Raw genomic sequence first — 20930 nt, 5'->3', positions numbered from 1 at the left:
TTCTCAGCGAGAAAGGGTTTGTGGAGAAGAGGGATGCGGGTCCTCAGGGGAGGGAATGGCTCCCTCTCACTACAACCTTCCGGAAAGGGGGGCGCCACACCTCCCCACAAAGAACTCCCCTAACCCAACCCCCAAAGTTCATTCCACAAAGTCCTGGTATTTTTTCTTTTTATATTAAAAAATAACAGACACGATATCAAAAACACAAATATCAGCGGTAGAGGGTACAGCTGAGAACACCTGGGTCCCACCTGAGGGGCAGCACCAGGGACTCCACGGTCCACCAACCTCCCCCACCCCGGAGCAGCTAGGGGTCTGGACCACTGGGTCCTGCTTGGGCCTCAGAGGGCTGGCTCTCCAAATAAATAAACGCAGCCCCAACCCTCAGGGACAGGGACTCCGGCTCAGCTGGGGCTTGGAGAACCACATCAGCAGCTTGTCAGCAACCTTGTCCAGGGGAAGGAACAACTCCTCAGCAGGGATGGGAGGTGCGGCTTCTCTGGGCTGGGCTAAAGAGTGCCACCCTCTGTTCTCTAAGAGGCCAGAGGCAGCCCCTGGATCCTGGGCTGCTGACGGGGGGAGGTCCCACACCCCCTACAGCGGGAGAAGCTGGGACAGTTTTCTATTGGTTGGTCCAGCCACGTCTCAGTTCTGCGAGTTGGGACATGGGAGAAGGAAGCTTCTCATGCATTCCCGGAGGTGGCCCCAAATGTAGTCTAGCTGGTGCCATTTTCTGCGGCAGGTAAGGCTGGACTGGATGAGCTCCCACCTTGTTCCTCCTCCTCCATGGCCAGGTCCTGAGAGCTTGAGACCGTGGCCCCAGCTTGGGCCTGGGCCTCATCACCGCCCTCGCCCTCACCACCACCGCCACCCGCCTCGCCTCCACCCTCCTCCATGGGCTCCAGCCCCAGTCCATCCATTTCCGAGAAGAGTGGGTCATCAGGGTGGCCAGGGTCTTGGGTGCTGCTACCGCAATCCACACAGGCCTTGGAGAAAGAAAGGATATGAGTGAGTCAGGCAGAGTTCTCACTGCTGACCTGCCACCCCAGCTCCCCTTGTTCCCCAACTCGAGAGTACTTCCCAAAATGTATGCCCAAGAAACATTAATCCATACGGATGCGCATGGGGTCAACAAAATTGGAAAACGCACTGTACTCTGTATCCAGACCGCACTATACATTAGCACAAGACTGGCCGAGGAAAGGTCTACAAAAACACACGTCGTTTAACACTAAGCAACCCAGCAGCAAATTTAGTGGAATTAACATCCTTCAGAATTAATGATCCAAAGAGCAAGGAGGGGATCAGCCCTTAGCCTCTACCCTTTCAGCTTGAGCTCAATTCTTTCTTCTCCCTCCTGGCCCAGACTTGACTTCTCACCATCACATCAAGGGCCCGAGGCAGTTGACCCTTCCGGACCCAGGAGTGCACAGCACCCAGTTCCCTCCGCTGGTCCTCTGAGAACCGAGGCTGCTGCTTCTGCATAGCCCGGAGCCGCTCCCGGTCCTGCTTCAGCACAGAGGCCATGTCCCTGCTCCGGGAAGGGGTTCAGGAGGCAGAGAATGGGAGCTGGGGCCAGGGCCCACGAGGCTGGCATTTTTCCTTTATCTCAACTCCCCAGCTCCCCACTCACTGCCTCATGCTCCTCCCCTGAACCGGTGCTCTGGGAATTCGGGCCTTCCAAGACCAGGAAAGCTGCCCTCAGCCTGACTAATGATGGGGCTCCAAGGGGCGGAGGGCAGAACAGGAAAGCCCCAGAGCAGAGCCAGGCCCAGAAAGAAAACCCCAAGTTAGCTGCAGAGTGAGGGTGGGCCACCAGCCTCCCCACTCCTCTGAAAAAGAGGCAGAGGAGGTCCCTGAAAGTCCTCACCTGGAGGGCACCTGATAGGTCATCATGACATGCTGGTCAGCATTGGCCATGAGCAGCCAGATGGGATCCTGGAGCACGTACTTAATGACCTGGTCCCCGGGCTCAGCCCTGGCACGGGCAGCCCCAGCCTCAGCCTCGGAAGAATCGACGCTGCCGAAGTACTTGCTCGTGTGGCTGCTCTGACTGCTGCCTGTAGAGTGAGGGGCAGGCAACCAACAGAGTCAGGCCGCCCGGCGCTCCACCAGGCCTCGCTCAAGCCCACTGGCCTTAGGAAGCAGGGCAGGGGCCCAGGCTGCTTGGCCAAAGTGGGGCCTGGCCTCCCAAACCCCCAGACACTGTCCTACCCCGGGAGGTGTTGTGGGAGGCGGGGCACTCACGCGTGATGCTGGCTGAGGTGCTGCTCCCCTCATGGGAGCCTGAGCCAGACCCAGAGCCCAAGGAGCCCGAGGCAGCAGAGCCCGTGCCAGAGCGCGAGTCCTCCTGCAGCAGCAACTCCAGTAGGTCGCTGGAGCCCGAGAGCGCGTCCTGGTTGGAGGACTCAGTTATCTCCACCTGGGGGAGGGGAGGGGAGGGGAGGGGAGGGGAGGGATTAAGGGATCAGCACCTAGGCTTCCCTTCAACTGCTGCCTCTGGCCGGGAGCGCACCCAAGCCAAGCGGCCTCTTCCCACTCCATGACAGTGGGCCCAGGCTGAGTGACGAGAGCTGGCGCAGAGCAGCGCCGTGACGCTGGGCCCTTTCCAAGCGGCAGAGGCACGCTCAGAAGTTACTGGGATGTCCTCGCCACCTGTCAGACAGATGGGCCTGCCCCACTTCACAGATGGGGCAGCTGATTTCTGCCTCACTCAGAAACGCAGCTGGGGCCTCCCACCCCACGGCACCACCCTCTGGGGACGCCAGGTGGGCAGGAGGAAGTGCGATGGGAGAAGCAGGGGAGAGGGCCGCGTGGGGGCCCTAAGAGGATGGGGGCGGGCCTCGGTGCTCACCCGTCTGGCCGCTGGGTCGGCAGTCTCCTCGCTGGGAGGGGGGCGCCCAGCACTACTCCCCTCGACACGGGGGGGCTCCTCAAGCTGCAGCAGATTTAGCTGGAGCGGGGAGCTGCATCTCGAGTTGAAGAGCAGAGAGTCGGGGCGGCGGGGAGGGCTGGGGGGCGGCAGGGGCAGGGACGGTGAAGGGGAGTGGGAGGCGGGGGCCTGGGGTGCCCCACAGGGGTAGGTGGGTGGGGCAGGGAAGAGATAGTTGGGGAGCACCAAGGCCACCACTGGAGTCACCAGCGGGGCAGGGAAAGCTGCAGGAGACACAGATGTGGGTGCAGGAGGGAGAGGCTGGGGGCCTCCTCTGGGGGAGAATGCGGGGAGGGGGCAGGGCTGGACCACAGCCGGGAAGGGCGGTGTGGCTGGTGGTGGGGGCCAGGGGGCAGAGGATGGCACAGGTGACGGGTGGGAGACGTGGCAGGGGGCTTCGGCCTGAGGGGTCGGGTGCTGGCGGGAGCGCTTGGCTTTAGATCGGCAGTGGTGGCGGCGGCCGGGGGCTGCGGGGCCGTGGCGGCAGCCTGAGGGGAGAGACTAGGGTAAGCAAGGCCCTCGACCTGGGGGTTAGCACCCCTGCCACCCCGGCCGGCTGCCCTGCCACTCGGACCAGGGAGAGGATAGGCCCCAGAGAGCCTGCCTCCCTGGCCCACACGTAACAGAGGGGACTCTGGGGAGGTGGGGGGACCTTCAGGGAAGACGCGGGATTCACTGACAAAGCGGCCGGGGAAAGAGAGGTTACACGAGGCGGGGTGCTGCGGGTGTGCAGAAGACGGAGGCCTGCTGGCGGACAGCAGGCAGGCGAGGTCGTGGACGAGTGGGCAGGTGGCTCTGGTCCAGCCACCAAACTCCAGCAGGCAACTACCAGGCTGGGTGACCCTCCGGCCAGCGGGGCCGCGCTCCGCGTGGCTCATGAGGGAGCCAAGTTCCTAGCCCTATGCCCGCCTGCAGGGGGCCTCCCTCAGGCACCTGGAGGGCTGCCATCTGCCCTTGAAGCCCTGCCCCCACCCGAAGTCGTCCCAGTCCTCCCTGCCGGTCTACACAGATCTCCCAGTCAGCGGCAACTGAGTCCTGAGTGGGCTCGCTTCCTGCCCCGGCCCCCAGACTGGGCCTGGAGTGGCTTACCTGGAGCAGAGCGCCCCTGCCTGCCTGTCTCAGTGCTGCCCTCCTCTGGCGGCAGCCTGGACCCCTGCCCGCTGGGGAGGAGCTAGCAAGGGGCCATCCCTAGGCAGGACCCTGGTGGCGGAGGTGGCAATAGCCTGGGTCCCTGGAGCACAAGGACCTCCCTCAAGAACCCCTCCCCCGACAGTCTGGCCCTAGACCGGGCGCAGGCAGGTGGCTACCCCGACTCACCGGGGCCCGAGGGGGCCGTGGAGGAGCCGTCAAGTCCACGCACCCTGCCGAGGTCGCGGAAACGGCTGAGGAAGGCCTGCTCCTCCTTCTGGGTGTGCAGGGACAGCACAGCCTTGGTCAGGCCCACTGGCCGGTAGGCACCTGTGGCTGGGTCAGGGGCCACCGTGGGGCTGGGGGCTGGGCTGGGAGCTGGGCCGGGAGGCAGGCCAGGCAGGTCCTCCATCATGATGATGTCTGAGGAAGATGAGACAGGGGAAAGGTCAGAATCACCTTAAGTGTTAGCACACCCACACCACACGGCACCCTCCATGTCCAGCAACTTAGCCAAAGACCTGGCCTCTGCCCTGCGGCCGAGCCTGGGCCTCCCCTGCATCTCTTGGCCGCCTCCCCACCGAGAACTGGCTCTGGGCCTTCTTCCCCATGTAAAGCCGTCCCAGGGTAAGAAAGGATACTCAGTCCCCGCCAGTGGCACTACCCTAGGGTGACGCCCCCGTGACTCCTTGGAAGGGAAGCCCACACCTCGCACTTCCCTCACTCGTTTTCCAGGTCAATGCCCGAAGACCCTTCAGGGCTCTTCGACAGTCCCTGCCTCGACCCCCTGCGGGCAGCACCCCAGGCTGAACTACACCCCAGACTCTGTGTGTGAACTGACGGTGAGAGCACAGGAAGCAGGATGAGGGACAGACAAGGCGGCAGAGGCTGGCGGGCGGGTGGAGAGCAAGAAGCGGCAACCCTGAGCTAAGGCGGGGGCCTCCTTCTCTCCATCAGGAACCAGAGGGCGGGAGAAGGCAGCCGGCACGAGGGGGGACGCTGGCTGGGGGAGCAGATGGAGCCCGGGCACCGCCACCCTCAGCCACGTCCGTACCCGATTCCGGGGGCTTCTTGTCTCCCACATGGACGATGGTGGAGCTGAAGCTACACTGACTGGTGACGGACACCACGCTCTCCGCCTTATTGGCCAGGGCGAGCGGGCTCAGGGCGCCTCCTCCCACCACCGGCTCCTTCAGAGGGGCGGCCCCCTCCCCAGACAGCACTGCCGATGGATCTGTACGGAGAGATGGTGCCAGTTACCGCCCCGCTGGGAGGCTGGGAGAGGAAACCCCAGTGGGGGTGGGGAGAGAGAGGAGCGTGGAGATCTGGAGGCTGGGCGGGGATGGGACAGAGTGAGGTGGGACCCCAAAGACAGAAATGCAGACGCAGGAACAGAGGACAGGGTTGTGGAGGCAGGACGGCCTGGCTCTTCACCTTTCTCGGCCCCCACAGAGACCGCTCCCGCCCGCTGCCTGTCCTCATCGGAGGCCGAAGAGGCGGTGCAGGACGAGGAGGAGGTGCATTTGCGCTTGGTCGTGCTGGGGAGGTTGCAGCTCTCCAGGTACCTGAGGAAGCACCAGAAGACATGAGAGCAGCGCCTGGGTGGGGCAGGGCCGGGGCCCAAGCGGGAGAAGGGGCCAGGATGGCCTTACCTGAGGATGCTGTCCAGGCAGTTGATCTGCTGGTAGGAGCAACTGGAGGCTTCTTTCCGCTCAGCCTCCTCAGGAGCCAAGGCTAGTGGGGCCTGGGTCAGAGCAGGTGCCACCTCCAGCTCTGGGTCTGCGGATTGGCAGGGAAGTGTCTTGGCCTTGAATGTGCCTGTTGCTGGGCCGAGGAGAGAAAAGCTTCTCTGGGTTGGGCTGAGGGTCATGGGACCCGCCTCGCCCCAGGCCTCACTCCTCACCCACACCCTCACCAACTCACCAGGGACACGGGGCCGGGGCAGAGGCCGGGCCCGGGACTCAATAAAAAGCTGCTGCCCCTGATGCTTCACCAGGTGCACATCCTTACAGATCTGCTGGAAGGTCACCTGTGGGGCAGGGCAGTGGGCAGCATTGGGGGGCCGTGGCCAGCCTGGGGAGCCCAGGGTGTAGCGCAAGAAAAAGGCCCTAGGGCTTCCCTGGTGGCGCAGTGGTTAAGAGTCCACCTGCCGACGCAGGGGACACAGGTTCGTGCCCCGGTCCGGGAAGATCCCACATGCCGCGGAGCGGCTGGGCCTGTGAGCCATGGCCGCTGCGTCCGGAGAGGCCACAACAGTGAGAGGCCCACGTACCGCAAAAAAAAAAAGAAAAAGGTCCCAGTGGGGAGGAGCAGAGATCACTATGAGAGCAGGACGAGAAAGAAAAGGAGGTGGACGAGGCTCCTCTGGGCTTGGCAGTGCTGACTCTGAGAACAAGGGAACAGGAGACTAAAGGGGTAAAGTGGCAGAGAGGCACTCACCGGCGCAGGAGGCCCAGGTCCCTCGGCGTCACCCCCGTTGCTGGCACTGGAGGAGCCAGGGCTGAGGAGAGGGCCTGGGGAAGTCACCTGGCCGACTCCACAGAACCCGGTAGGGCTGGGGCTGTGCACAGGCTGAGGCAGGAAGAGCGACAGGTCAGATGTCCACGGCCCTGTTCCGCACCCCTTCCTCATTCTCAAGCCCCGTCCCCTCAACTCTCACCTGTAACAGCAGCCGGTGGATCTGCTCAGAGAGCTCCTGGATATCAGGGTCCAGGGAGAGAGCGGGACTGGGGACTGGGGGAGTGAACACGTCTTCATTCAGGGGCGCCCTGCGGGGTGGGAAGGATTAGCTGAGCCCTGCCCCCTCCACACTGGCCCGCCCTCCAGGGCACCACCCACTTACGTGCGTACTTTGTGGCGGCCCAACACAAAGGCCACCTTGCGGCTCCAGGGGTGCACGAAGCCAGCCCAGCTGGTGTCCATGGTGACGTACTCCCCATTCCGGGCGCAGAAGCGGATAGGGGAGTGGTCAAAGGGCTGGCCAGCCAGCTGCAGGACTGAAGGGAGTGGGAAACGAGGTGCGGGTCAGTGGGAGGGAGAGCTAAGTAAGGTTGTGGAGCCCCCTGGAGCGCCCCCCCCCCACCCGAAATCCAAGAGGCCAAGGCGCTGAAAGACACAACTACAAGGACAGCTGTTAGGAAGCCCTGGAGACAGCCGGAAGGGAGCGCAGGATGAAAGGAACTCACTCTTCTTGTGGATGGCCAACATGAGGGGTCGGTCCTCAGGATGCAGGAAAAGGAGCACTGGGGCCCCCAGGAGGTCCTGGGGGAGGTAGCCCAGCAACGGGGCGGCCCTGAAATGACAGGAGGCATCAGAATGGCCAAAGCCTCAGCCCTGGACACCTCCTTTTCCTCCAGGTCCTGACCTCACCTTTCATCCACATCCTGGAAGAGGCAGCTGGGCGTGTGCCTCGTAGTGAAGATCCTCTTGTCGGGGGGAATCCGGGGAGCTGAGGCACACAAAGCATGGCCATTGGATTTCCTCCAGAACGGTCCAGCTCCTCAGCCCTCCATGCTGCCTCAGGCCCAGGCTGGCTGGCAGACAGTTCTCTCCACAGCTCTGCCCTGGGCCCTCTAGCCTACAAAGATGGTCTGGCCAATCTTTGTGCCCCATGCCAATAATGAAACTGAAAACCAAGGTACTCTGCTTTGCCCTCTCCTAGCTTAGGGCTCTCATCCAACTCTACCTCTAAAGGGGCGTTCAAACCCTCATTCTAACAATACCTTCTGTGTTCCCAAACTGTCTTCCACACTCCTGTCCTGCCTCACCCCCAGCCTAGAGAAGGCCCCCTTCCTCCTACCCCAACCAGGCCAGGCGCCTGGCCCGCCCACCTTCATAACCAGAGTGAATGCGCTCTGCGATCAGCAGGCAGCACGGCTGTGCAGGGGCCCCATCAGAGACCCGGATCTTGGTCACATATGGGGTTAGGCGGAATGGCTGGTACCGAGGCCCGGGATCTCGGTCAGGACCCCCTCTAGCAAGGAAGAGAAAGAGGCATTAGGGACTGTCAGTGAAGAGCCACCCACCACCCACCTCAAGGTCATGGGCCACACAGCAAAGAAAAACGGGGTGTGGGAGGTGCAAGGGGTCTGCTCCCACGTCCCCTGCCCACCTGATACGGCAGAAGACAGACTTCTCCTGGGTGAAGTCCTTGAGGCCTGAACCTGAGACAGACCAGGAGGGCAGTAAGCACAGCTCCCCATCCCCTCCCTGGGCTGAGAAGAACCCAGCAAGGAAAAGCCTGGGGCCCCTGGCCCCTCATGGCAGGTGCTTCCTGGAACTGCTCATCCCTCCCCCCAAGCACTTCGGGACCTCACCTGCCGAGGCCCCCGTGCCCCAGGTGGGCAGGCGAGATGGGGCAGTGGAACCATAGAAGACGCCCACATCCTGGGGAGCCAGGAGCTCTGAGAAGCGGGCACCGCGGAACACATCCTGCTTGCAGCGCAGCAGGACACCTGCCTGCTCAGAAATGTAGACGATGCGGCCTGTCAGGAAGGAGACAGCCACGGAGAAAGTATCCTAGGCGAGAAAGCAAAGACAAGAGTAGGTTCAGGAGCTGTGGGAGTGGGGCTGGGGGTGCGTCGGGATACAGAGGCTGGGCTGCGCTGACCTGGTTGCGAAGCGTGTACTCAGATGTGATGTGCTCCAGTTCCTCCAGAGTGTAGGTGGACATGTCCATGGCACAAGGCTCGCCCTCCTCCAGGCTCCACTGCTGGTAGTATTCCTGGTTGGCTGCAGGGTGCGGGCAGCGGCACACTTAGTGAGGAGACTGCCCCCGTGGTAGTAGCCCAGGACCTGAACATTGCCCTCCCAGGAAGCACCACTCACCTTGTACCTGCTTGACACAGGCCAGTGCGTACTGCAGCGTGGCCAGGGTCCCAGAGCGGCCCTTGCCCCTGCGCTCTGGTGGCAGCCGAAGCTTGAGCTCCCGCAGCGCCGTCATGAGTTCTTTCTGGGTCCTTGCCCGAGCTGACTGCTCACTGCTGCAGGGCCCACAGGGAGGGAGCGGGTCTAGACATTAGCCCCAGAGCATGGCCCCCAGCCCCCTCCCCCAGCCTCACCCCACGAACCTGCAGCCACTGGTAGACGGGTTGTCCTGCTCTGAGCTGGCACTCAGGAGGCTGTAGGCAATGGAACTGCTGGGTGGGGATGGGCTCTGAGAGTTTGTGCTAGGGGAGAAGCAACAGACCCAACATGAGGAGAAAGTGGCCAGCAGCACAGGCCTGTCTCCCAGCTCAGTCTGCTCAAAAGACCACTCCTAGCACCTGCAACCCATCCAAACACACCTCTTGCTGCTTTCAGTGGTGTCCAGCAGGGCCGAGTCCTTGCCATTGCCAGAGGAGGAGCTATGTGAGCTCCGCTGAGATGCACCCCTGGACTCCGGTCCATTGGACTCATTGCCGCTGGAGCCATTGCTGTTGGCATCCGTGTCGTCAGCCACGCTGGGGCCAGGACAAGGTCGATGCTGCGGAGGCCCAGGGGATGGAGCCCCTCCAGGACAAAAGGATTCCCCCGGCCTGGGGTCCCCTCCCCCATCAGCCCCTTCGAGGGGGCCGCTCATGTCTGGGCCATGGGGAGCGCAGGAGAACAGGGAAGGCGGAGAGGCCACCAGAGAGGCACGAGGGGGCCGGGAGGCCTGGCCAGGGGAGTGAGGTGGGAGACTCAAGCCTCAGAGAGCTGAGAAGTTTGATCACAGCCAGCGCCTGAAAAGAAAGACCAAAAAGGAGAAAAACCTGGGCTGTAAATTCACAACACCTGCCAATTTCATTCAGCCCCCCTCCGTTTCAGGCCCCCACGTTCCTGAGACCCAGGCTTCCAATATGGAGCCTAAGCAATTTCTGTTTCCTGTCCGCGTACGGGGCGGGGGAGCGTCGGGGGGCTGCAGGTGGAAAGGGGCCTCTCTTGGTCCTTCCCCCACATCCCCTGCCAGCATGGCCTGAGGCGGTAATACCTAAGCGGTCGACTAGAATGAACTTCAGCTGTGAGCCACAGCCTGGATACTTCCCATCCCCAAATTCCCAGGAGGCCCCCACTCCACCTGGAACTCCAAGGCCTCGGAGCAGGGTGCGAGCCTGCTGCCTTCTATATTTAGGCCTCCGGGCTAATTTTATCCGGGGGCGGTGCCACCTCCGCCGCACATGCGCGCGGACTTGCGCGGCCCCACCACGCGCTTCCGCCGCCACTGCGGTCGCCAGGGAAACCGACGTCAGCGGCTGAGCTCAGCGGTTGCTGGAGGGCCCGCAAGAGGGCGGGGGAGGGGGCGACCCCTCCCCCATTTCTCGGCGGAAACGGGGCAACGACACACTCCCGCACTCGCAAGCGCGACCAGGGGTCGCCCACCTCTAATAGATCCCCAGTCCCCGGAGGGCCGAGTGGCCGTAGGAAGAGGGGCAGCCATCGGGGTTTCAGAGGCTGGCCTTGCTCCCCAGGGCAAAACACAACCACCACCGCCCTCCGCGCAAAAGCCCCTAGATTGGCGCTCTCCAGGATCCCAATCATTCTGGTCAAGACAACACAGCCTTTCCTCCCCTTGTCCCTGCACCTTCTCCCGACTCCCAGGACCGCGGCCTGCCATTGTCAGGAACCCAGGAATCCTCTCTCTTCGGTCCTCTACTTTTCTATACACTGGCCGCCACCGCCACCCCCCCCCCCACACACAGCCATCCGAAGCAGACACACTCTGCTCTGACCAAGGCACGGACAAAGGACAGAGACGGCTGTTCCCTTACTCTCCCTCCAACCACACCCCCAACCTCAGAGCATTTTCTGAGCTTCAGGAGAAAAGGGAAGGCTGTGGCCAACAGCAGGAACTAGCACCGGGAACGAGATGTTCCAGTTTGAACCGGGCTGACATCACAGCCGGCGCGAGGCCAGGGACTGGAGGAGGGAGCGCGGGAAGCGCGGAAAGCCCGAAGGGGTCCTGGTGCTGGGGCAAAACCGGAGACCCCCGAGTGACAAAGGCAGCAGGGGGCATGCCTGATGAGGGTCAGGTGTGGGGCCGGGGCAGCTGGGAGCTGGGGGCAAAGCTGGAGGTAAGGTAGGCAGGTCAGGAGTGCGGACGCCCAGTGCAGGATTGTGAGGAATACCTAGGTCCCCGGGGACAGGGAGCGGGTGGACAACGGCAAGGAAGGCGGATTATTGGTGTGCCGTCTGAGTGCCCGGGCCGAAAGCGGCCCATCAGGCTGGAAGTGGCGGCAGTCAGGCTCCGGGCCGAAGACCGGCCCCTGGGGTGGCCGCGGAGATGCTTACCTGGCCGCGCGAACGCCCTCCGGTCGCCTGCCCGCCGCCGTTGCAGCCCGCAGCTGAGTGCAAGCTCCGCGGGGCCAGGAGGCGGGTTGCATAACGCCAGGCGCTGCCCCTCATTGGCCTCCTGCCGGCGGAGCCACAGGCCCCGCCCCCAATTGGCTGGGGATCTCGTCCCGGCGCCTGATTGGCTACTGGCCCCCACTGAGGTCAGGGCTGTGTCACACACACGGGCGCACGTGGATCTGGGTGCTGGCGCTGGGCTGAAGGGCCCCAGACACCACAGCCCAGCCAATGGGCGCGGGACGCCTTGTACAGTAAATAATGGAAGGGAGGGGAGGGGAAGGGACGGGAGGGGAAGGGAGGGGAGGTAAGCTGTCCCTCTTCAGCGAACATACCAGGGCCACAGTAGGTATTTAAGATAACTCTACTTCCTGAACTGACCAGCCTTGCACAACAGGACACCCTGGCCTTGCCAGGGGTGGGCAGAAAGAATGCAGACCTTAGGAGGTGGGCCAAGCTGGATGAGACAGCTGGTCCCTGGGAGGAGATGGACAGAAAACCCAGCTTGGCCTTTCCTAGGTTCCCCTCCCCAGCCTTGTCATCACAATAGAGCCACTTTACCCAATCCCTTCCTCTGACACTTCAAATCCTGTGGACAGCTAGGAGGAGGGTAATCGAGGGTCCACATCTGAGGAGGGGGTGGAGTGGGGGGAAGGATGCAAACAATAGAAGGGGCAGCCAGAGCCAACAGGAGCTGTGAAGGGAAACAATGGCAGGTGTTTCCATGGCCAATCAGAGAAAAGGTCACCGGGCAACCTACATGGTGATTAGTGCTTCTCTCCTGAGGATGCAGCCACCCACAGTTACGGCTGCACCAAAAGTAGGGGCCAGGCAGCCAGGGCTGCAGGGGAACAAAGGGGCGGCTGAGAGAAGAAACCTTAGACAAAGGTGGGGTGGCAAGGGCTTCAGGTCCCCACCGCAAGGAGAAGAGAACGCCAAGGACCTCATCACCTGTCTCCTTAACTGTATTCCGCAGCCCCCAGGAGAGAACCTGACACGCAGTAGGTGATCATAAACATGGTGACGTTGTAACTAGAGCTAGGGGAGGGGGAGGGGCCTCAGTAATAGAGAAGGAGCTGGAAACTATAATTTTTTTTTTAAGAGGCAAGAAGCAGAACACTGAGTCCTAAATTTGGGGGAACAAAGTGCCACCTTGGGCCGCGAAGAGCTGCAGTTACACAGACCCCCTCCATCCAAGCCTGATGCGTAGCTCCTCTCAGGGCTCCCTGGAAACGTGGGTGGCAAGTGAAGAGGCTGATGCTGACGTAATCAGCGTGGGTGCACACGCCTGTTACGTGGCCTAAGCTTTCCTTAACAATTGTGTTCCCCATGGGGGGGGTGGGGGGGTGGGCAGGGTCAGGGCTCTGTGGAAAAGCTTACAGAATAACCCAGAAAAACCAAAGCAAGAAAACAGGAAATAAAGGATTGAGGAGCCTGGATTCTCAGTCTTCTCTCCTTGAAAATGTCCCCCCAACTCATATATTGTGGCCCAGTCCCTTGTCTCCTTTTCAAACACCTCTTCTCTGGAAACATCCTTTTTCTTCTTCCTCAGCACTCCTTAGGGCTCTAGATGTGATCTCCCCCGGCACAGGCGATCCTTGCTCTCCACCTCCACCTCCATATTTTCCTTTTGCGTAGACAAAAGGGTCCAGCGCTCCAGCAGCTCTCAAGGCCCTAATCAGGATCCTGCCTCACGGTCCCCACAGTAACCAGACCCTGCTGCCGTCAATGGAGGAGAGGGGGTGGGAGGCGGCGGTGACGTCAAGCGGAGGAAGGGGGCGGGGCGAGGCAGCCGGGGAATGTGGGGCAGGGAGGCTGGAGAGGCAGCGGTTTGGGAGGCGGCCAGCCCGAGAGGGCGGCGGCCAGCGAACTTGGGAACATCATGTTCTTTTGGCTGGTAGCCCAGGACATGCACCCAGCCTGGGCGCCTCCCCCCAACCCAACGACAGCCACCCTGTCCCAAAGCCAGGGATTCCTGGAGAGAGGATTAGGAGGAAGGGGTCCCCCGGGGTCCCCCCTCCCCCGCCCCCACGCCTGGCTCTCTTCTCCAGACTCGCATCCGCCCTCCCCTTGGCTTGCTCCTACAGCTCCTGGCATTGGCTTTCCCTCTCTTCCAGACTGTACACATCTGCTGGCCCGATCCCAAAGCCAGGGCGGGAAAGTTGGAGGCCAGGTTCTGCAAGAGACCTTTGCTCCTTCCCTGAGGCCCCCTTCAGAGCCTGAATCTCTTGTTACTATGGTAGCAGAGACAGGGAGGAGGGAGAGGGAGGAGAATGGGTCTAGGATGAGGAACTCGAACTGGGAAAGAGCAAGTGGCCCAGCCTGGGGCCTGGATCTTGGGAGAGGGATAAAAGGGAGGAATGAAGGTTTGGGGCTGGTGCCTCGAGACAAGAACCAGGAAGAGGGAAATGGGGCGGGGGTCACCAAAATTTGCAAAAAAACTTAAGAATATGAGAATAGTTCCCCACCACAGCATTCACATAAATCTTACACCCTGTCACTGTTCTTTTGTCACCCTATAGCAATTTTCTTTTACCTAAAAAAAAAAAATTAAAAACATGACCCAGGCATTGCGCTGAGCACTGTACATACATTATCTTATTTAATCTTCAGAACAATCCTGCGAGATGGGTATCATTATCCCCATTCCACAAGGACCAACTAAGGCTCAGAAGTTACCAAACTTGCCTAAAATGTCTCATAATCAGTTCTCAGGCTCTTAACAAATGGGACCCAGGGTTCAAATCTGAGCTCTGATAATGGCTTGTCATTCTGATTTCTTACCCTTCAGGAACCTTTGAGGTGTTACCAGCTCTGGGAACCTGGGCCTCTCAAACACTCAGCCAATTCTAAGTTCGGTGCCTAAAACACAGACTCCATCCAACCTCTCCTCTACCCTGGGACATTCAGTTTGCACTCTCCACACACTTCAAATCATCACAGTCCCAGTTTTCACATGCTCACAAAGTCCTTGAGATCACCCTAGCAGCCACCAGCCCCAGTGACTTCCTAGGAACCCCACTTCCTCACTCTTCCACCTTACCGCAGGTCACTTTACCACAGGCCTCGTTGCTTGTACAGACAGATACCAGAGCACCCTGTTGGTGCCTCCTCACCTCCAGGGGCTCAGGAAGACAAGTATACAACCAATCTGCACAAGCCCATCCTCCCTCTCAGGATCCGACAGTTGCTACCCCACGTTTACTCCCAAAGATGGCTCCGAGTTCCAACCCCTCCCCTTTACACATGAGAAAGACATCCAGAGCCCTGATGTGACTAGCTCAGGGTCACACAAATCATCACCCCACCCTTTTTCAAATCACCGTATCCCCTCTGGTACCCTCTCAACTGCCCTACCAGGACCTCTCTCCAGCCTCAGAACCCCTGCCTATTCCAAGTGCTTAAGGCACCTACCAAAACAGCAGTCACGCACTGGAACGTCTCCCACCGGCTCTCAGGGGTCCTGTCCCGTACCTCCCTGGGAGTAGGGTTCTCAGCTCCCTCAGTTCGCTGACTTCTGAGCCCCTCCCCGCGGCAGTCAGGGGTACAGGGACCCTAGGGCGTTGAGGGATTTGATGTCAAGGATTCCCGCTCCCCTCTCTCTAGAGCTGAGTTCGCAGCCCCTATTCCCCCGCAACCATCAGAGCTCCCACCGCGGTGATCACGCATTTGCAAGATCCCCCTCACGGCAATGCATTAACACCCCTCCTTACAGAACCACCGTGGAAAAACCCATACCGACCGCCGCTCCTCACCCTCCACGCCTGAGCACTTACCGCTCAGCGCGCACGCCGTCCGATTTGTTCCTAACTAGGATCAAGGAGACTTGGATTCGCTTCTCCAGGCCCGCCCGCCGACCAGGATGCCACGCCCCTCAAGCTTATTGGCCGAAGGGCGCCGACCCATGCCCCGCGCCGCGTGCGGCCGCCCAGCCCCCGCACTGCCACCATTGGCGCCGCCCGCCTCCCTCATCTTCTCATTGGTCAGTTTGCCAACCAGCAGTGACAGATCCACGTGCGGGAGGGGCCACCCTAGCACGTTGATTGGAAGCTGACCGAAAGCCACGCCCACATCCACCTCCGAAGTTCTTACTGGCTGTGGCAGCGTCCCCCGACCCGCCTAGATCGGTGACGCGGACGCCAGTCCAGTCCTCCAAATTTTCTCATAGGCTGAGAAGTCCCGGAGCTGTAGAGGACACGTGCGGGCGATCTCACGCGGCAACTTGTTTACCTAGAAGCTGGGGATTTTCCTTGACGACACGCTAACCCAGGACGGCCGAGTCTGCGCAGGCGCAGATGTGAGCAGTGGTGGCGCTTTGTGAGCCGTTAGGCGCGTGACAAGAGCGCCCCCGCGCTGGGACTGTGGACCTGGGTTCCTGAAGCTCCCTGAAGCTGGAAGCTGCTGGCATTACGGTGAAGCGATCTTCAGGTCTCAGTGCCGCGTGGTAACGATGAAGATGATAGCCACCTCCCAGATTATATTTTCTGTGGGCCAGGCCATGCGCTTCTTACAAACCCGGAGGAGGCGGCTGATCTACTTCCCACTGTCTCATAAATGAGACTGAGATCCAGAAAGGTTACATAATGTATCCGGATTAACACGCTAGTCTCTACTGGGGTCAAGATTTGAACTCAGGTCCCTGATACGATAAAGGTGGGCCCTAAGGCCTGCGGGAACCCTAAACATGTGAAGGACTCAGTAGATGAAGCACAAAAAGGCCCTGAGCACTGTCTTGAAAATAGTAAGCCCTCAACAAGTGATGAACATTATAATGGCTGTATACATAATGATAAGAATCACCTGGGTCCCTTACAACTGCGGAATCAATCTCCGGAGAAGGGGCCTGAAAATCTATTTTTAAAAGCATTCCTGGTAGTTCTTAGGAGCCTAAAAGTTTGGGAAACACTATTTAGGTTTCCTAGGCTGCTGAATCCTCATGCTGCAGCACAGAAAAGTGGGCCCTCCAGAACTCACCTAGCACTCGCCCCCCCTGTTAAAAGTGCCTGTGGGCAGGGATGCTAGGATGCCACGTCAAGGGCGTTATGGAACTGGAGGTTAAAGGAGTTCAGTATGGGGTCCAGAGCCACCAGTCGGGCAACACTGAGTGCAGGGGCAGCAGGCCATCTACAGCCAGCCACACCGCACTCGGCTGGATCTCCCTGAGCTGTTTTGTTCAATAAGTATTTACTAACGCCTTCTGGATGCAGCACTGTGCTAGGCACAATGAGGGAGAGACGTTTCACAGTTGTCCATCTACTTCAGGCCTAGGAGTACATGACCACGGGAGAGACTGCAGAGCATTTGAGACTTAAATCAAGGAGCAGAAAGGGATCCAATAAACAGCAGGAGCATGCCCGCAGGGAAGTGGGGGGGGGGGGCAGGAAGCTGGGAAGCCCAGACCTCAGGGTTCACGGGACCGAGAGACACTGGGATCATGAACACTTCCCATTATCAACTCCTGGTGCCCCCTCGTGGCCACTTGGTGAATCACACTTTGCCTTTGCCCTGCCCAAGGTCAGGCCCCCTGGCAAAGCTGTCCCTTCCAGATGTATCTTCTCAACCTTCCTGTTACACCTGCAGATCCAATACGCTTCCCACTGGTTAAAAAAAGATCTTAAAACACCACCTGGTTACTCATTACACATTTATTGTACATTTTCACAATCTGGATGCGCCACAGAATTGGGGGCATGGGGTGAGGGAAGGGGGGCAGGGGATACTGGGATAATATGGGGGGTCTAGAACACAGCACCCTCACCCCCAGCATCTCTCCCTACCCTTTCACACCACAGCTTCGATCTCGCTGCTCCCCCTCCACACAGGAACCTCGACCGTGCGGGGAAGAAAGAGTTTAGGGGGTGCCCTCCAGTGGCAGGTTAAGGGACTGCACCCTCAGACCCCTAAAATTGTGCCATTTAAAAAGACATTAGACCCTTCCTTCATCATTTCACCTAAGGAGGAGACCCGGAGAGGGGCAAGAATCCCCGTCTTGCAGCGCGTCCCATGCACACATTGGCAGTGACCAGTACTCCCAGCCTGAGTTCAAAGGGGCAGTCAGAGGAGCTGGGCAGTGACGGGGCAACACCCCCCAATGAGGGAGGAGGGATTTCAGTTCAGCCCCCAGCAGGGGTGGGGCCAGAGATTTCAGGAAGGAACTGGGGGGATTCTTTGCCCTGCCCCATCCTCCCCAAGGCAGTGATGACCCCCCCGACACACTGGCAGCCACCTCTCCCAAGAGAGATCAGATTGTGGCCAACCCCCAACTCTCCTGGTGGGAGGAGGAGGAGGCAGATCAGGCAGATGGGAGGGAGGGAGACCCCATGGGAATGTCAACTGAGCACCCCACACGGAAACTGGGGAGCAGGAATGTGGGGAGAGACTCCAAGTGGCAGAATTATTGGTCCATCATAAGACACTGAACTCCAAGACACTTACACACCAGCTGGGGGGAGGGAAAGGAGGGACAAGAGGTTTGGAAAATCGGGGTAGGGGAGGCAAACTGGACTAGGGGGGCTAGGAGGAGGCGATCCTGGGGGCCAGAAGAACCTGGCTCCCCAAAAGCCCAGGCTCCCCACCACCTGCAAGTAACATCATGCAAATGAAAGTGTGATACAAGGACCAACAGGGACTAACTCCTCAGTAAAAAAGAAACACAGGTTGAAAGACTGAACATAAGAGAAAATGGGGGGGAGAAGGAAACCAAAAGGGATGTCAGTAGACAAATGGATGCTAATTAACATGCTGGAAGCTCCAAGAAGACCTTGGGATTCTTAGGACCATAAGGGACCAGTCTCGGAGCCTCCCAAAGATGCAAAGAAGATGCACCTAGGGAGGCCTGGACAGTTGCTTTTTATAATTTTTGCAGGGGGGTGGAGGTATGGGGAAGTCCAGGGCGGGAGGAAGGATCAGCTAAATCCAAGGGAAGGAGGAAGAGGGGACTGCATAACAGATGCAAATGAAGGGGACTTGGGGCTGGTCAGGAAGAAAGGGAAAGGGAAGGAGGGAAAGAGAAAAAGGAGGTGATGAGAACCTCAGGAAGGGGTGTTAAGGACAACCGGAAAAAATCTTCTAGTAATAAAACTACAAACAGACCAAATATATATAATATTATATATGTATAAATAACAGCTGGCTATTTACAAGGGGGCACACACACGACACACACACACACACACACACGGATCCAGGGAGGTGGGCTGGAAGATATGGCTGAGAGGTGGAGGAGCAGCTGGGGGTGGGGGGGAGAGGCCCTTCTCTGGGCAGGGCAGGCTCCTCAGGGGTTTAAGAGCTGAAGTAAACTGTGGAGAGGGAAAGAGAAGGAAGAAGAGGGAGAAGGGAGAAAGAGAGAGAGAAAGCAGTGTGTCAGCCCGGCCCTGCTCCCATCTTCCCCACCTCCCAGCTGGTTGACATCCCTTCCCCTCTTGGCCTCAGGTTCTCCATCTGTAACACAAAGAGGCTGGATAGGTCGGTTCCAAGGTCTCTTCAACTCCACGGTATGGCCTTGGGGCCACAGACCCCTAATCCTCTGGGCCTCTGAGACCACAGCTCTCAGACAGTGGGGTGGCTGGCTTCCTAACTGTTTCTCAAGCCCCTGGGTCTTTGCTGCTCTCCCACTCCCCAATTCCAGGGTTCCCAGACTGGGCTCCTAGGCCCAAAGGGTCCTCAAGGGAGCAGTGGGGATCCACCAGCTTTCCTGTTTCCAAAACTCTTAAGAGAAATTGCCCAGATTCAGGCAAAGAGCAAGCTAAACAGCTTCAAGCTTTGGGGCTGTGGATGAATCAGAACTTCTATTGGCAGCTATATGTGCTTTCTGCTGAATAGTAAGAACTAGGTTAATGACCTTCAAGACCCAGGAAGGACAGGGGCAACCCCTTCGGGAAGGGGCCCAGCCACTCCCACCTCTCCGGGAGGGGCCCTATAGCCACTCCCACCTACTCACCAATGAGGATGACGAGGATGATGGCGCAAATCACTCCCAAGATAATCATCATCTGGGGGCGAGGGGGAGGTCAGTGAGACAGACCATGATACTCCCACCCCCCCCCCACTCCTCCTACCTGCCCTCCCGCCTGCCTCCACCCTTACCTTGAGGTTTTTCCACCAGTATTTGCGCTTGAGCTTGGCTGCACTTGTTTCAAACTGGGAGGCCCCTGCTTGGAGTGCGTCTGCACGGTCGTCCAGCTCCGACAGCTTCTGGTCCCGCTCCAGGACCTTGTCCACGTTCACCCTCATGATGTCCACCACCTGGGGGAAGGCCCGCAAAGCAGGGGGAGTGTGCCAAGGCCCATCGCAAAGGGCACTCCTCCACCATGAGCCCACATATAGAACACGCACCCCGATGCTGCCTGGCGAACATGACAAGAACATACACAGAACATGCCTAGCATAGCCGCAGATGCGCCAAAGAGCACGCATCAGGGGCATGCTGGTAGCCAGACATCTCAGATATCACAGCAGCACTCTCTATTTACCGAGCCTCAAGCAGCCTGCCGATCACCAGAGCACACCCGCCCAGGGTGAAACACCCCAGGCTAGCAAGGCTGACTGACACCTCACGGCCCTCCCAACTGCATGCTGACAAGGACCGGGCATGACATATTTTTGTCCCCAAACTCATTAACATGAACTGCCATCACCCCCAACCCAAGATGGGCCCGCACACCTGTTTCCCAGCCCTCAGGGTCCTTCCCACTGGCCTGACACCCGCCCCCCCCACAACTCACCTCATCCACCTGGGCCTGGGTCTGCTGCAGTCTCCTGTTACTGGTGAGGTTTGGAGGGGGCGCAGGGGGGCCTCCCTCCCCAGCCGGGGCGGCAGGGGGGGCGGTGGCAGCAGTGGCCGACCTGAAGGGCAGGGACGGATCAAGACCCAAGGCCTGGAGCCCTTGGCTCCGCAGCAAGGGCCCCGCCCATCCGCCTGTCCATCCATCCGTCCCTTCCTTCCTCCTTCCCGGGAAGAAAGCCACCCGATGGGAACCCTGGACTCCGTCCGGCCCCGCGAGCGAGTTGTTGCGTGACCTTGAGTGAGGCCCCCTCCCCCCCGGGCCTTAGTTTCCCCGCCTGTCAAATGAGGGTGGACCCGAAACGACAGGCGGCAGCGATGACAGGGGCGGGGCGGGCGCACGCCGGGTCCGCTCCCTCCCGCGGCCAGGGCCCGCGCGGCCAGCCGGGGACGCGGGGCCCTCCGGCTGCCTGCGCGCAGTCACTGGCGCCGGCCTGGTCTCGGGATGCGGGGCGCGCCGGGGGGCGCAAGTCGAACCCCGGGCCCTCCCTGGGCCTGGGCCTAAGGGCGGCGGCCGGCGGCCGGCGCAGGCCACCCGGTGCGGGCGCGGGCGCGGGCGCCAACTCACATGGCGGGGGCAGCGGGCGGAGAACTTGGCAGCGGCAGTGATGGCGGCGGCGGCTCGCGCTAGCTCCGACTGGCGCTGGCTGCCCGGGACAGGAAGATGGCGGCCGCACGTCACTCACATCCGGGCACTGCAGGCGGGGGCGGGGCGCGGCGGGCCTCTAGTTGGCAGCCGGGCCGCGGGGGCGGGGCGCGGAGAGCGGAGATCGCGACTGGCTG

General features: G+C 60.2%; 2 protein-coding genes across 12 annotated transcripts; both read right to left on the bottom strand.

Moving 5' to 3' along the window:
• Positions 1-156: 156 nt before the first annotated feature.
• Positions 157-15251, bottom strand: PER1 (period circadian regulator 1). 10 transcript variants are annotated; one of them, XM_089900371.1, is made up of 22 exons: positions 15142-15251; positions 9346-9762; positions 9130-9228; positions 8888-9042; positions 8670-8791; positions 8377-8578; positions 8172-8223; positions 7891-8033; positions 7430-7508; positions 7246-7352; positions 6903-7056; positions 6720-6828; positions 6500-6631; positions 5713-6089; positions 5495-5625; positions 5115-5294; positions 4250-4483; positions 2855-3420; positions 2248-2422; positions 1871-2060; positions 1381-1531; positions 157-986 (listed from the first exon to the last, which is right to left on the bottom strand). In XM_089900371.1, exons 2-22 carry the CDS (start codon positions 9618-9620, stop codon positions 717-719), a joined length of 3903 nt encoding a protein of 1300 aa, XP_089756497.1. In that variant the 5' UTR covers positions 9621-9762; positions 15142-15251; the 3' UTR covers positions 157-716. The 10 variants fall into 10 exon arrangements, with proteins under 10 accessions (XP_089756497.1, XP_089756499.1, XP_089756498.1 ...); XM_089900373.1 differs by lacking the exon at positions 15142-15251 and adding an exon at positions 14780-15109; XM_089900372.1 differs by lacking the exon at positions 15142-15251 and adding an exon at positions 11309-11674.
• A 1718-nt stretch (positions 15252-16969) lies between these two features.
• On the bottom strand, positions 16970-20820 carry VAMP2 (vesicle associated membrane protein 2). 2 transcript variants are annotated; one of them, XM_089900385.1, is made up of 5 exons: positions 20716-20820; positions 20089-20209; positions 19451-19609; positions 19305-19356; positions 16970-18805 (listed from the first exon to the last, which is right to left on the bottom strand). In XM_089900385.1, coding segments are annotated over exons 1-5 (501 nt in total). In that variant the 5' UTR covers positions 20718-20820; the 3' UTR covers positions 16970-18638. The 2 variants fall into 2 exon arrangements, with proteins under 2 accessions (XP_089756511.1, XP_022451514.1); XM_022595806.2 differs by having other exon boundaries at positions 16971-18663; positions 20716-20817.
• Positions 20821-20930: the final 110 nt, after the last annotated feature.

The sequence above is a fragment of the Delphinapterus leucas genome, chromosome 19, assembly GCF_059928025.1.
Source record: "Delphinapterus leucas isolate spDelLeu-1000000601 "Yukka" chromosome 19, BTC_Dleu_Yukka2, whole genome shotgun sequence".
NCBI lineage: Eukaryota > Metazoa > Chordata > Mammalia > Artiodactyla > Monodontidae > Delphinapterus > Delphinapterus leucas.
The sequence above is the reverse complement of the archived record's forward strand: the minus strand, read 5'-3'. Positions and strand labels throughout refer to the sequence as shown.

What these genes read in the sequence shown, in the direction of transcription:
- VAMP2 (XM_089900385.1), bottom strand. An exon ending in CCCAGGCCCAGGTGGATGAG is followed by an intron (nt 19,610 to 20,088) that starts GTGAGTTGTGGG and finishes GCCTTCCCCCAG; the next exon opens with GTGGTGGACATCATGAGGGT. An exon ending in CATCCTCGTCATCCTCATTG is followed by an intron (nt 18,806 to 19,304) that starts GTGAGTAGGTGG and finishes TTTGTGTTACAG; the next exon opens with ATGGAGAACCTGAGGCCAAG.
- PER1 (XM_089900371.1), bottom strand. Translation starts at nt 9,620, where the DNA reads ATGAGCGGCCCCCTCGAAGGGGCTGATGGGGGAGGGGACCCCAGGCCG. An exon ending in ACCACTGAAAGCAGCAAGAG is followed by an intron (nt 9,229 to 9,345) that starts GTGTGTTTGGAT and finishes CTTCTCCCCTAG; the next exon opens with CACAAACTCTCAGAGCCCAT. An exon ending in AGTACACGCTTCGCAACCAG is followed by an intron (nt 8,579 to 8,669) that starts GTCAGCGCAGCC and finishes TTTCTCGCCTAG; the next exon opens with GATACTTTCTCCGTGGCTGT.